This window comes from Pelodiscus sinensis, chromosome 3 (genome assembly GCF_049634645.1).
Source record: "Pelodiscus sinensis isolate JC-2024 chromosome 3, ASM4963464v1, whole genome shotgun sequence".
NCBI lineage: Eukaryota > Metazoa > Chordata > Testudines > Trionychidae > Pelodiscus > Pelodiscus sinensis.
The window spans coordinates 138,605,866-138,618,965 of NC_134713.1; the positions used below are offsets into that span (position 1 = coordinate 138,605,866).

General features: G+C 38.9%; 1 protein-coding gene across 9 annotated transcripts in view; it reads left to right on the forward strand.

Moving 5' to 3' along the window:
• Positions 1 to 13,100, forward strand: part of LTBP1 (latent transforming growth factor beta binding protein 1) — a 321,387-nt gene that overhangs the window by 91,474 nt on the left and 216,813 nt on the right. For 7 of the 9 annotated variants that reach the window (XM_075924972.1, XM_075924973.1, XM_075924974.1 and 4 more), the window contains exon 5: positions 10,254 to 10,421. In XM_075924972.1, the coding sequence (XP_075781087.1) occupies positions 10,254 to 10,421 (168 nt within the window). Of the gene's footprint in view, positions 1 to 9,883; positions 10,422 to 13,100 lie in introns of those variants that run through there. The other 2 variants (XM_075924979.1, XM_075924980.1) reach the window with 2 other exon arrangements.

The window sequence follows — 13,100 nt, forward strand, 5'->3', positions numbered from 1 at the left end:
TCAAAAATCATATTTACAATTGCTCTTCTACTTCTACCACTTCTCTTTATTCTGCTTCTGACCATAGGCACTGCTGCAACCTGAAGGACAAGGGCAAGTTGATACAGGTTCAGTCATATCCTCAAATTATTAGCATTTCTATACACCACTCCAACGTTTAGTTATCTAATGTATTAGGGCCTAATTCAAAGCCTATCAAAATCAGTGGAAAAACTACTTAGTCAATGGGTTTTGAATCACTGGGATTGTTAGTTTTGGTTGGATGTATTCCTGGAGATTTAATCACATGACATACTCTTTAATTAAAGATACATTTTTAATTCCTGGAGATTCCAATCTTACAGGCATCTCTAGATCAGGCCCTTACATAAAGATGATGATGATCTTAAAGATCTGCTTTCATCCTTCCATGGACCACCTGAATCCGATTGTATTGTGAGTCTTCTGGGGAAAGTTGTTGTGTTCAACAACTGACCATGTATTCTTGGTGTTTGCTACATGTTTTATTCTGGCCCTCAGTGCAAATTCCTATTTGGGACATTGGGTAAAAATGTCACTCTGCATCTGAGATGACCAGTAAATAATTCCAGTTTCTGTTTTGTAGCTTTGAAAAGAGAATCGGGTAACAAATGTGGCCTTACTGCTTTAGGTCCTCTTCAAGTATTAATCTGAGGAGTTACAGTATAATAAGATTAAAAAAAAAAACAAGATAGACAAGTCAAAGCAGAATTGAAACCCTTCTGTTAGACACCACAAACCACATTATTGCTTCTGTTCATAATTTGGGCCGCTCTTTTTTGCTGGAATGCCCTGAAGCTGGTTGCCAGGAAACAATAACAGTATTGCTCACACTGCTATTAGGCATGTTTTTACATTGTTTTAAACATGGAAAAATGGCCACAGTCCAAAATCCTCTGTGGATCTTACACAGAGACTCTTGATGGTAGTAACATACACAAGGAAGAAGAAAGGTGATTCATAAAACCTTTTGACAGAGACCCCAGTTTCCTAACTCAGGCATGATCATTCCTATGCTACACACTTACGCAGATGAACAAAAACAGTTAGTTATTGTGCACTTCTCTGACTCAGACAAAAAAGCAGTGTTAGTCTCAGAGAGAATTCGTTATCCACAGAAAACTGCTGATGCAAAGGCATATAATATCATTGTGAATGTCTTGCAAAACCACTACAACACTTGTGCTTGCATGTGCAGCAGCTACTTTTATGGTGTACTGAGTGATGCTCGTCATTGTGTAGAAGGGAAGGGCAGGAATAAACCTTTCACAATGAAAGTTATAAACTTTTTCAAAATTTGGTTGGGTTCATAAAATAAGACTACTTGGATAGAACAACGTTTGTATCAATGAATTATTTAATAAAGATATGTTGTGTACTTTCTACTTTATCTTACGTCTATATCAACTAAGAGAACTGAAGTGCAAGCTTCTTTTTTTGTTGTTTTTAAATAAATGGGCCAAACATTTTGCCGTGTGTAAGACTGCTTGTTTAACATAATCAACACAAGTTGTTTGTTGTATGGCCCTCTCCCTTCTCCTATCTGATGACAGTGGAATGCAGGACAGATTGCTGTGGTGTTACCCAATGGGAATTAAGAAGGGAAAGAATTGTGAATCTCCAGCTCTGATTATGAGATTCCAAAGAGACCCTCTTTCCATAGATCTTTTGATCTCCACCTCAGATGTACAGATCTTCCACCTCAATTGTCCTACTCCCTTTCCCCTCTCTTTTTGTATTACAGGATCACTCAGGAAGAAAAAGAGATCAATCAATAAATAAAAATAAAGAGCAAGGGCAGCAGAAGTAAGAAATCTGAGAGCTCTGCTTTGTAAGGAAAAAATGAAAGACAGAGCATCCAGTATTATGACCAAACTATCGAATGGAGAGAGGGCCAGCCGTTCTATTGCACTCTCAGAAGGAGGCTGGATTGGCTTGATCAGAAGAGAATGGGCTCACCTGACTGGAGTAGCTGCAGCTTTAGCATGCTGTCTACCTGTTCTCTGCTTGTAGCCTTGCTCCACAAGGTCACAGCATATCCTGTAGGAGAAGCAGAGCTGAAAAGAGAATTTGTGAGAGTGAAAAGAGGGGATAGTATGTGGAGCTGGGGAGATTTAAATAAAGAAGGCAGTGAAATTTGTGAGACCATAATAATGAAGGGAGACAGAAGGATGTGGAGAGAACAAGTGATGGAGGAAGAAGGTAGAGGCCAGTGCAGATGAATACAGGAGGCATGAGTAGAGATGGAAGGAGTTATATGTAGCCTGCATGGTCATAACTGTGACTAGGAGCAAATGTTGGAGAAATACAGGAGCACATGTAATAATGGCAGCACTGAAATTAAGAATGACACTGAGAGAAGGAAGCTATTAAGGCCTTGGTTCTGTCACTTTGCATCAGATAGTACCTTGTTGTGTCTGTTGTCCCATTGGCTTGAATAAGGATGATTAGAACGTTGCCTTTACATAATAACAAAAATATCAGAGATTTGGCCATACTTAATGAAAAAGGCAACAGTGAGATAAAATTGTGGCAAAAATAATTGACAGGCAGTGTTTAAACAAAAGTAGTAAAAAGGCAAGTGTTAGGTGATCACAGCAATGTATTGGTAAAGCTTTGGCCACTGTTAATTAAGGCATAGCTTCCTAATCCTTTATTCCCTCTTGTTCATAATATCTGTGGGTATATGAGATCTATATAATACACTTTTCCTAATATAGTAGGCCAGTGGGTACTTTTATATAACAACAGTATCAGGCTGCAAGATGCTGGATGAAATAAAACATTGTGGTGCTATGTCTCATTCCAGTGAGATTCGTAGTTCCTCCCCACACTCTCTCATAGCTTTCTGGAAACATTCTTTTGAGCTAGCGGAAATAGGGTCGATTGTGGGGTATACAAATGCAATCAAACAGAGTGTCCGGAAAGAGCTGAGACATTTTATCTTCTTTGTAAATAGGCACCCTAAATCTGCTGTTAAAGAAAAATTAGTGTGCAACTATGGAAAACCTTTTGTAATTGATGAATGGTTTAGTATTTGTGCACATGGCTATTGTTGAAAAGACTAAGGGGTATGACTGGTTTTTATACAGATGAGGTTTGAGTGTAGGTGATGTTCTTCCCATGCTTAGAATGTGTAAGGGCCAGGCAGAATTTTGTGTTTTCCCCAAGGGTGTCTGCCTGGCACCTTAAAAGGAATGGGACAGAGAGGCTATATTCTCCTGCATTGACAGGCAGAGTGGGACTGCACAGTTGTGAGAATAAGATGAACCTTGTAGAGTTTAGGATTAAATAATCCATAGCTCAGAATAAGAGTTTCCTGGACATTCCTCCTGCCCTCCCCTTCCCCCGGTGTACTCTCACTCTGCACACTGGTGGATTCAGGGATCCCTCACTGTGGGCTGTGCATTGGACATCAAATTGAAACAGTTTTTGTCTAAATTCCTTTTCTCCGGCTGTAAATTGATTTTCCGCACCTTGACTAATAGAGGAACTAGGCAAAATATTCTGGAAGTTTTTAAAGCTGTGGCTTAAATTGTGCTAATCTTTGGGGAAATGTTGTTAATTTGTGAATCATCAGGAAGATTGGTTATTATTCATGACTCGGTGGTGCATTCCCTGTATATTGTTAAAGGCTAAATAGGTCATTATTAACCAAAAATATAAATAAACCTTTTATTTCCATGGTAAATTTTTATACAATGCCAGCTTTCCTTTTGGCCGAAAAAACAAATCTGTTGGGAAGAATGAAACCAGGTGGGGTGGTAAAAGAACTAGGTCAGGAAATAAGTCATTTTCTCCTAAGGTTTGTTGTTGTTGTTGTCAGCAGTTTAAAAAAAAAGTTGATCAACTAAAGAGTTCAAAAAATTGAATTTGTAGTTTAAGTGGAATTACTTTTAACAAGAGGGGAATGGAGAAAAGATATGTTGCATTCTTGAGGTTTCCAAATTCTTTCAAGTTTATCTTGAAAGACATTTGTCCTTATTAAGACTGTTTGAAGCTGCATTTAGCATCCCCATCATAATGTCTACTATCCTATTGGATTACTGATTATTTAAAGGTACCTTCCAAATCACAAACATGTGGTCAAAGAACAAAAGTTGTCAGTGGAGACTTTATTTTTCTGCCTCAAAATATGTATAGATGCACAAGACTTTATATTAAATTTATGGATAATTTGCTCCTTTTCACTTGTCACTCAGCTTCACGTAGGCAATGGACCAGCCTTCTTCATAACAAGAGCCTGCTCCTGCTCCCATTAAAATCAGTAGCAAAACTCTCACTGACTTCCTTGGAGTTGGGTCATGCACCAGTTATTCTGAGGTCCATTTAGACCATTAAAGGTTAGGAAGCCTGCAGCATACTGTAACTATGAGGATAGCCATGGAAGTCTCAGAGGGATGTGTGTAGTTCACATAAATTAAAGACAATCCACATATTCATAAAAGCACAAAATACTTATAATAATTCTTCCAGATTATAATAATTCTGGACAGATTAGTATTATAGACAAAGTTATCCTGTAGGTTAACCTGAGGGATTCTGTTGCTTTCTGTAATTCTGTGCCAGGCATGGCCAAAACAGCTGTCAGGAATCTAGACCTTGCCCCAACTGCCTTTCTCCTCAATGTGTTCATTCTTCCTACTAAATTATTATAGATCAAACTTCCACTGGTAACAATGGAGTGATAGGGGGAAAATATTTGATTGGCTTTTATTCTCCATTTCCAATGCCATTAGACTGCCAGGTCCTCAGAGTAGAGACTATCTTTGTTGTTTTTTATGGACTGCACTGAGTAAATGTTCAGTACTGCACTAAAGAATTAATGTATGTTAAGCATCTACCTGTCACGCATATCACCACTATCTATCAACACCTTACAAAGAAAAAGACAAAGTTAAGAATGCATGAATATTTGTTACCAGCTTGAGACCAAAAGTTGCTCTCAATTGCACGCTTGCAAGTGCATTGGGAATTTGGCCCAAGGTAACCTAACAAACCATACCCATTTAGCACTGATTATCAGCACATCCCTCTAGTAATCTGGAAATGGGGTGAGAGTGGGGGCTAGGGCTGGGTGGAGACCAGAAACCAGAAGAGCAATGGAGTGAGGTTCAGGATGCAGGTGAAGCTCAAGTAGAGTGAGGGAAAACTAAGACATTGAGGCAGGTGGGTGGAGAGTCTAGTAACATGAGGGCAGGGAGCAATTCATGAGGCATGGTGGTTTAGACATGGACACAGTGAGGAAGGAAGCTAGAGAAGGAGGCTGATAGTAGGGAATAGGACATGGTGGGGCAGGACCCTAAAAAGGTAGGAGGATGGGAAGGGGACAGACCCTAGATTAGGGGTGGGCAATAATTTCTGTTGGGGGGATGGAGACTCCAAGAATTTGATAAGTGGCTAAGGGTTGCACTCTTCCATTCTATTAATGGAGGAGGTGCGGGAGTCTGGGATAGAGGTTGGGTGAAGGAGGGGATTTGTGACGTGGGGCAGATACCTGGGGTACAGCAGAGGGTGCAGGGTCTGGAAGGGGAGTGTAACCTAGGGTAAGGGTTCAGGGGTTTGGGTTGTGAGCTGGGATTGCAGTGCAGGGTCTGGGAGGGGTATGGGTGTTGGAGATGATTCTGGCCTAGGGAAAGGGTATAGGAGGAGGGAGTGCAGGGTCTGAGAGGGGTTGTAACCTGGGGGCAGGAGTCTAAAATGGAGTGCAGTGATTTGGGTTGTTACAAGGGACAGCAGATTGACGTGGAAGGTTTGGGAGGGGGTTGTGACCTGAGGAGTGGTATAAGAGGGGGTGCAAAGTCTGGAGCAGGGGTAGAGGATTTTGGTTATATGGGATAGTGGTGCCAGTAGGGGGGGCAGTGTGTTATGGGAGGGAAGGGCTGAGGTGCCAAAGGCAGGCTCTGGCTGGGAGACCTTATCTAGGCAGCTCCCAGCCAGCAGCCCAGCACATTCCTTATCCAGAGTCCCTGCCTTTCACACTCCTGTATGTATTCTCAGCAGCTACAGGGGCCATGTTTGCTGCTATGAATTGAACACTGTGAGTCCTGGGGTTGAGAGGGAAGGGGCACTTCACATGATGCCTGTCTTGCAAACAGGCAGTTGCTATAGGCTGGAAACCCTCCAGTGGGAGCTGATGGGGGCGGGAGCAGCATTTCTCACCACCTCTCCCAGGCTCTCCACATTTAGAGACACGTGCATGACCCCGCAGCCAGCTTTACTTAGTGCTGAGTGGGTGCGGGACAGGCAGGGATCTGTCTGAGGCTCTTGAAGGATGGATCTGCCTGCTTGGTGGATCGGATTCAGCCCACAGATCATATTTTGCCAAACCTTGCCCTCGATGATTGGAGGCAGATGAAGTGGGCATGGGGAAGAATAGAGGGCAGGCAGACCTCAGGGACAGACGGGCTGAGGATAGTATATGGGGTACAGAGAGGGGCAGGAGAACTAGGGTAGTGAGATGTCACTTATCTGGTTGCCACCTGCACCGAGTGACCCCTTATCCTCAGACTTGTGTAGGAAGATGACCCAGAAGGCTGTGCAAGGCTGTGGGCTGCATGATCTGTGCTGAGGCCTCTGCCCGTGACACACATTTACAGGTTGTCACTTCACTTTAATCTAGTTCTGATTCAGAGAGCACTAGATCCAAGTGCAATAAAGAACTGTTAATACATGTCAGGTTGTAAGTGGACAGCAAGTCTATGCAGCGGCAGGCTAATCCATTGTAGATCACACCAGAGCTTGTCACATCTCTGCTGCGCTAGGCAGCTGGCCTATCTCGCTTGTATCTAGAGTAGCTTTTGTGCATTGTATACTTGGAAAGGCATCACAAGGACTTTTAAAGGCTGCTGGGATGAGGGAGGAGTTGTGCCACATCTCTCAATAGTTCTGCCATTGGCTGAAGTTTACCCCTTCCTCTTGTAGCTTGAAGATATAAAGACTTTTAAATCCTCTCTAGGTCAACAGTTAATTTTCTCAATAGCTTTGCTGATTTCGCTGTGCTTCTATCATCTGCTCCTGGTGCCTCTTCCTCATTTAGTCTCATTTACTTATCCTATTTTTTCCATCATTTTGCTGTTATATTAACTTGAACATATCAAATAGAAAGCCAGTTGTACAGCAAGATTTTCCATTTCCATCTCTTTCTTTCAAATGGATCATGAGGTGCTTACAGTATACTTAGGCTTATAAATAAAGAAAATGAGCTAAAAAGTATGGTCACCCTAGACTCTCATAAAGTTGGCTGACAAAAGTAGATGCTCGAGTTTTGTTCCAGTCAGTAGCACAATGGCATTATCTTCTGGAGGTCATTAGTCAGAGACGAAATTGTGTGTGTGTGTGTGTGTGTGTGTGTGTGTGTGTGAGAGAGAGAGAGAGAGAGAGAGAGAGAGCTTAAGTTACATTGTCCTCCCAAACCATAAACCAGCCAAACTGGACGGAAGGGGTCAAGGCCATAGCTGCTCTGCACTTTGTCAAGCCTGCAAATAATTGTTGTTTGTAACATTAACTCTGCCAAATCTACTAAGAAAGCATTGTGGAATACTGTTTCTCATACCCTCCTATGAAAAACGTACAAAAGAAGTGAAGAGGATGCAGAAATCTGTGAGCTCACCTGGCAGAGTTTCTGCCAAATGCTTTCTTTCAGAGTAAAAGTTTGTTGAATCTCTCTCTCCTTTTTTTCTTTTTAGAGATATAATGCTCATGAGTATTGTATGTGAACCTGAGGATATTCAGGGAAAGGAAGATTCTTAATTATAAGGGAAGATGAGGGAGGCAGTATCTCTTTTTTGCTGTGGCTGGTGAAACTCTTCCCCCTCAGCCAAATGCTCAACATGCACTCTATTTTCCAGTTTGTCCCGTCTGTGTCTGGCTGAGGGAGTGGAAGCAAAAAGTAGTTGCTAGTCAGTCATTGAAAAAAATGCTAGTTCTAGAGGTATCCTGAAAAAGTTAAATGATAATCTACTAAAGAGATTGTACTGTATGCATTCCAGTCACTATTTGACACTTTACATCCTCTGTCTTTAATCCTCTATGGCTTTGATTTCATTGCTGTGTGAATGCCTTACGTACCTGGAGTGCCATCTGTAAAGGAGACTCTTCACTCTTATAGACGTTGGTGAACATTTTAAAACCTGATTATCTAATGTTAGACACTTGATTTTTATACTTAGGCACCTAAACTTACTTGCCAAAATTCTGTCTGTCACACAGACAGGAGTAGTAGCAAATTTAAAATGATAGAAGTGAGAACTAACTGAAGATAGGTTTAATCTTAAGAGTCATGTCCACCAATACCCCAACACGTTCCTGCAATGGATGTTTTCACATAAATTATTAGCTGTATCGTAAACATTAATTTGTTGATCAAATTGTATTTTAATTCTGCTCCCAAATTGGGCTACTGCTCAGGACTTGGCAGTGTTGTACATTGATTCTGTAATACAATTAGAACATGGTTTAGTTTCGTCTACGCTGGCAAAGCCAAATTGTATTTCAGTTGATTTGAGACACTATTGTGAGTCTCCCAATACAGAAGTTTTTACAGTGTAGGCCAGACCTATTCTTGTCACTCAGTTAAGCATGTCTTTTTAATTAACTTTATAAAGGAAATGTGTTTACAAAAATGTCTTTAAAATATAAAATAGTTTTTTTTCTGGGAAATAGCTTGTCTTTTTAAAGAAATCTTCAAAATAAAATAAAAAAGCACTGTCTCAGGTGCTTTTAAATTTGTCTTTTGCTAGTTTTCACAATTCACAAGCTGGTGTATCAGTAGTTGTTATAATCAATAGCTTGGCTTCTGAAAAATCTAAAATGCCTTTACTTCAAATAAATGAAATCAGATTGTTCACTAAATACTTTGTTTCTGTGTATTTCTAGCCTCTGAATGTTTTTGTGTAGGATAAGGTAGAAGCATCTGTAATGCAGCTGCTGGTCAGATAGAGTAATGCCCCTTGTTGCAGATGAAACAAGTTGGCACAACTGTTTTTTTTTTAAATTTGTTTATTTTATAAAGAGCCAGAAACAATATAAATTTACATTCTTTTGAAGTGGGAAGATTTTCTTCATCTTCCTGAGCTTTATCAAAAATATTTACCTAGAGGGTGTTTTATAAAGTAGAATGGACAATTTGTGGGTAATCTGATTGCTTGTGTTTTTGTGGCAGTAAAAGAGATGTTCTCTCACTCTCATTTTGTGGAGTTAAAGTTGTTTTTTAATGTGAAATTTGAGATGGACAATTTTCACAAATGTTTCCTAATATATTTACAAGTAATTAACAAACTAATAACTGCAATTAAAATTATTGTGAAATAATTTGAAAATATACTGACTTTTTTCTTTCGCTTTAGCTTTTGGCTTTAATATTGAGATGAGAGGCCAAATAAATCCATAATGTAAAACCTACTTAAGTCAAATGTTTTACACAAGGGATGAATCTGGCTTGAAGAATTGAAACTAAAATTAGTATATGGTCAAGCTTTGGTTTTGTTTTTAATTAAAAAAGCATACAACAAAAGGAAAAATGGCAGCTTTTCTTCTATAAAAATTTGTAAGCACTCTAAAATAGTAATTTCTATTGATCCTTATTAGGCCTTTCCCTTATTTCACCTTTGTTAAGTATAAACAGTTGACTGCAAAACTCAATTATATAATATGTACATCCATGTGGAGTAACAATGCCAAGAAACTGTGAAAAAAAAAGGGTCCTGGCAGCTGCGTCACAGGGTTTGATCACTTCAGGCTGGGGTGCCAGGAGATTTGAGACAGATGTTTTCAGACATGCGGCATGCCTAAAACATTTCCAGGGATTGAGCTACAAATAGTGACTTAATAAGTTCAGAAATAGGATAAGTATGCAGGAGGACACAAGAGTTTATTCACCCCTAGGTGCACAGCCAGCCTCTTTGCATTATATCTGCTTGTCAGAGTTCGCTATTTAAGCTGTCATGCCCTTGGTATTGCTCTTTGTCTGACTGGGAATAAAGTGCAGCATTGTGATTACTAATCCTACTCCAGTGACTTGACTTTAAATGTGGTTTTGGAGTGCATCCCGGAGTTCTGTTTGCTAAGCTTCCTACTGCTGTTCCAGAGACACCACTGGAGATCGATGAGAGAGAACACTGCACGCTGCCTCCTCATATAGACCTGTTGCTTTTTTCTTTTTATCCTTTGAGGAAAATCAATGGATACCAAAGTGATCTGTTTGTTTTTCTTTTTTTCTTTTCCTCCATTCACAGTGGGAAATCATACTGGCCGCATCAAGGTGGTCTTCACACCCAGCATCTGTAAAGTGACTTGTACCAAAGGCAACTGTCAGAACAACTGTGAGAAGGGAAATACCACCACCCTCATTAGTGAAAATGGTCATGCTGCTGACACCCTGACTGCCACTAATTTCCGAGTAGGTAAGTACCCTCAAACCATACTTGTTTTTAGCCTTTTTGGCTAATAGAAAAAGATTTGTAGTGATTAGTACCAGTTGTGTATCTGTTACTCTTTCTGTAGAGAAGATGTGGTTAAGTAAAAGCAATTGTATATCAGACAAGGGTTCTGGTTTCCTTCTGAAATGTTCTTGATAATTTCCCGGATGTGCTCAAGAGACTATAATTGCATTTATAATCTAGAGTTTCAGTTGGAGGAATACAGTGTACTGGACAATAACTTTTCTTAAAAAAAAAAAAGCCCTCCATAACGCAAAGCTTGAATTAATACATTCTGAAAGATTAGAAAAAGTTTGTTTTCCTCTATATATTTAAACTATAATTAGTGAAGGTGAAAGCTAGCCTGAGTTGTTAATACAATCCTGAAATGTTCTGTCTGACAGTTGCTTGACTTTACCTTCCTGAAACAGTAGAGTTCCCAGCTTACAATTCTTGCCCTTTTTGTGCTGTGAATAAAGCAAATTTGTTATGTATCAAATATCTTGACAGGAGATTGAAATTTTAGAAAATAATTAATAATTCTGACATACTGTAATTTCTGCTGGAAACAGTCATGCCACTACCAATGCTCATACTTGCATACTTGTTAAATGAGTACTTATAACTTAAAACCATTAAATTATGGTGAAACAAATCCTGAATATTTAGTTGTTAGAAAATAACATAACAGTTTTATCTCCATACCATTTTTATCCGTTATTTTGCCAGTGTGCCCTCATAGTGCCATAGATACACACATTATAATTTTAGTTTCTTGCTAGCATATACAAAATGTTAGGCAGCATTGATGCTGGTCAATGCTGCCCTCTTAAAAGTATACAATATTTCAGTTTCTGGGTGCGGGAGGTGGAAGTCCAAATTATTTTACATCCAAACAGAAAATACAAAGTACTGAGCAGTCACTCTAAGACTGTCACTAAATTACCTTGCTGTGGATGCAAACTTTTGAAATCAGAACATGCTCCTTGACAACATATATTGGTTTAGCATGCGCCTTAGTATAATAAAAATTGTCTTTTGCTGTAAGAACAAGATCTGTAAAAAGAGGAATACGGCACCAATGTGACTGCAATGTGTGTCTATTCTGAGACATTTTTTTAAAAACGGATTTTACTAATGGATGCTAAATTAATTACTTCTAATTGATATTTACTGTTAATGTGTATCTTTATTAATTTTGACAATTGCCACGGTTAATCAATTCCCTCATTTGACTTTATTTTTGTTAGGATGAAATATTGAGAATGAGTGCTTACATAGTTTATTTGCTGTGTAAAGCAGTGCTGTAATCTGATTTCTTCACAAATATTTGAAAACTTTGAGAGAGAGAGAGGGGGAGAGAGAGAGAGAGACCGACCTGTTAAAACATGTGAAACACCTTCCTTCATGGCCTTAGGCCAGGTATTTTTTCATGCAGCATATTCAGTAGCTTCTTAAAAGGACTCAGTAAAACCAATATATTATAACATTCAGTGGAAAGGAAGAGGAACATTAAGTTTGAAAATGCATATTAATAAGTCATTAAGCATGTATAAATATGTTTTCATTTAATTGCATTTATCATAACCCATTTCTCTACTTCATGCACTTATGCTACAGACAGGATTTGTTGGAAACAAACCAAAAGCATGCACAGTTGTTCTCAGTATAGTTATTTTCATAAAAATTAAGAAGACTAAGATCTAAGCAATGTTTTTAGGATCTCTAATTACAAGTAGAAATAGCCTGTGAATTTAAATATTTTTTAAGAGTAAGACCAAGGCTGAACCGGTGCACCTATAGATTCAATTCCTTCAGTGGTCCTAATTTTCAGGGATCGCTTGACTGATTCAGGACTTAATGCACATGTTTTAATGGTGTTCTGTGTGGTACAAATATCCCAGTTCTGATAATCGGCAAGTGACTCTCATTAAATTAGGTCTTTCCTGACCAAGACACTCTCTAACATACAAGCTAGTGATAATCTGAGCCTTGTCAGATTCTCCTGGTTTTTTTTTAAATATATATTTATTGGTGCCTGAAAAGGCCCTGATATGACAATGCTTAATGCTGCAGTGTAAAGTGAAAGATGGATATGCACGTCCTTTTTGTGACCATTTTCTGTTGAATAACGTGGAGCTATGAAAACATAATGTTTAGATAAGAGAAAATGTTTTTACCTTTCTGCGTTTTTTAAAACCAAAATCATAATTTCATATGCCCTATTTGAACAGTTAATTCTTACCACTAATAATAGGCACCTATTACAAGGGGAAAATCAGAAAATGCTGTTTTAGATTGTCATTGAGGCTAAGTGTAATTGCATTGGAGAGAGATGCAAAAATGCTTACATATGACCAAGTGTAAATTGTTTGCTAGAAACCTGAAATTGAGTAGTTGTGCTCTTATATTGTGGCTGAGCTATTATGGCTCATAATGAACAAACTTGAGCTTTATATTTATTTTCAACCTTAGCATTGCTAAATACTATGTTGTTTCTGTTAGGATTTTGGGCACAATACAGAAGTAATACCTATATTAAGGACTCCCAAGCATTTCCATTCTAATAGGTCATTTTCCGTTTCCTGAAATGTGCCCCATTTTTTCGTATGAACTTTTGCATATTAGCTCTTAGGGAGCAAAATTTTCTGTTTTTTTGTTTTT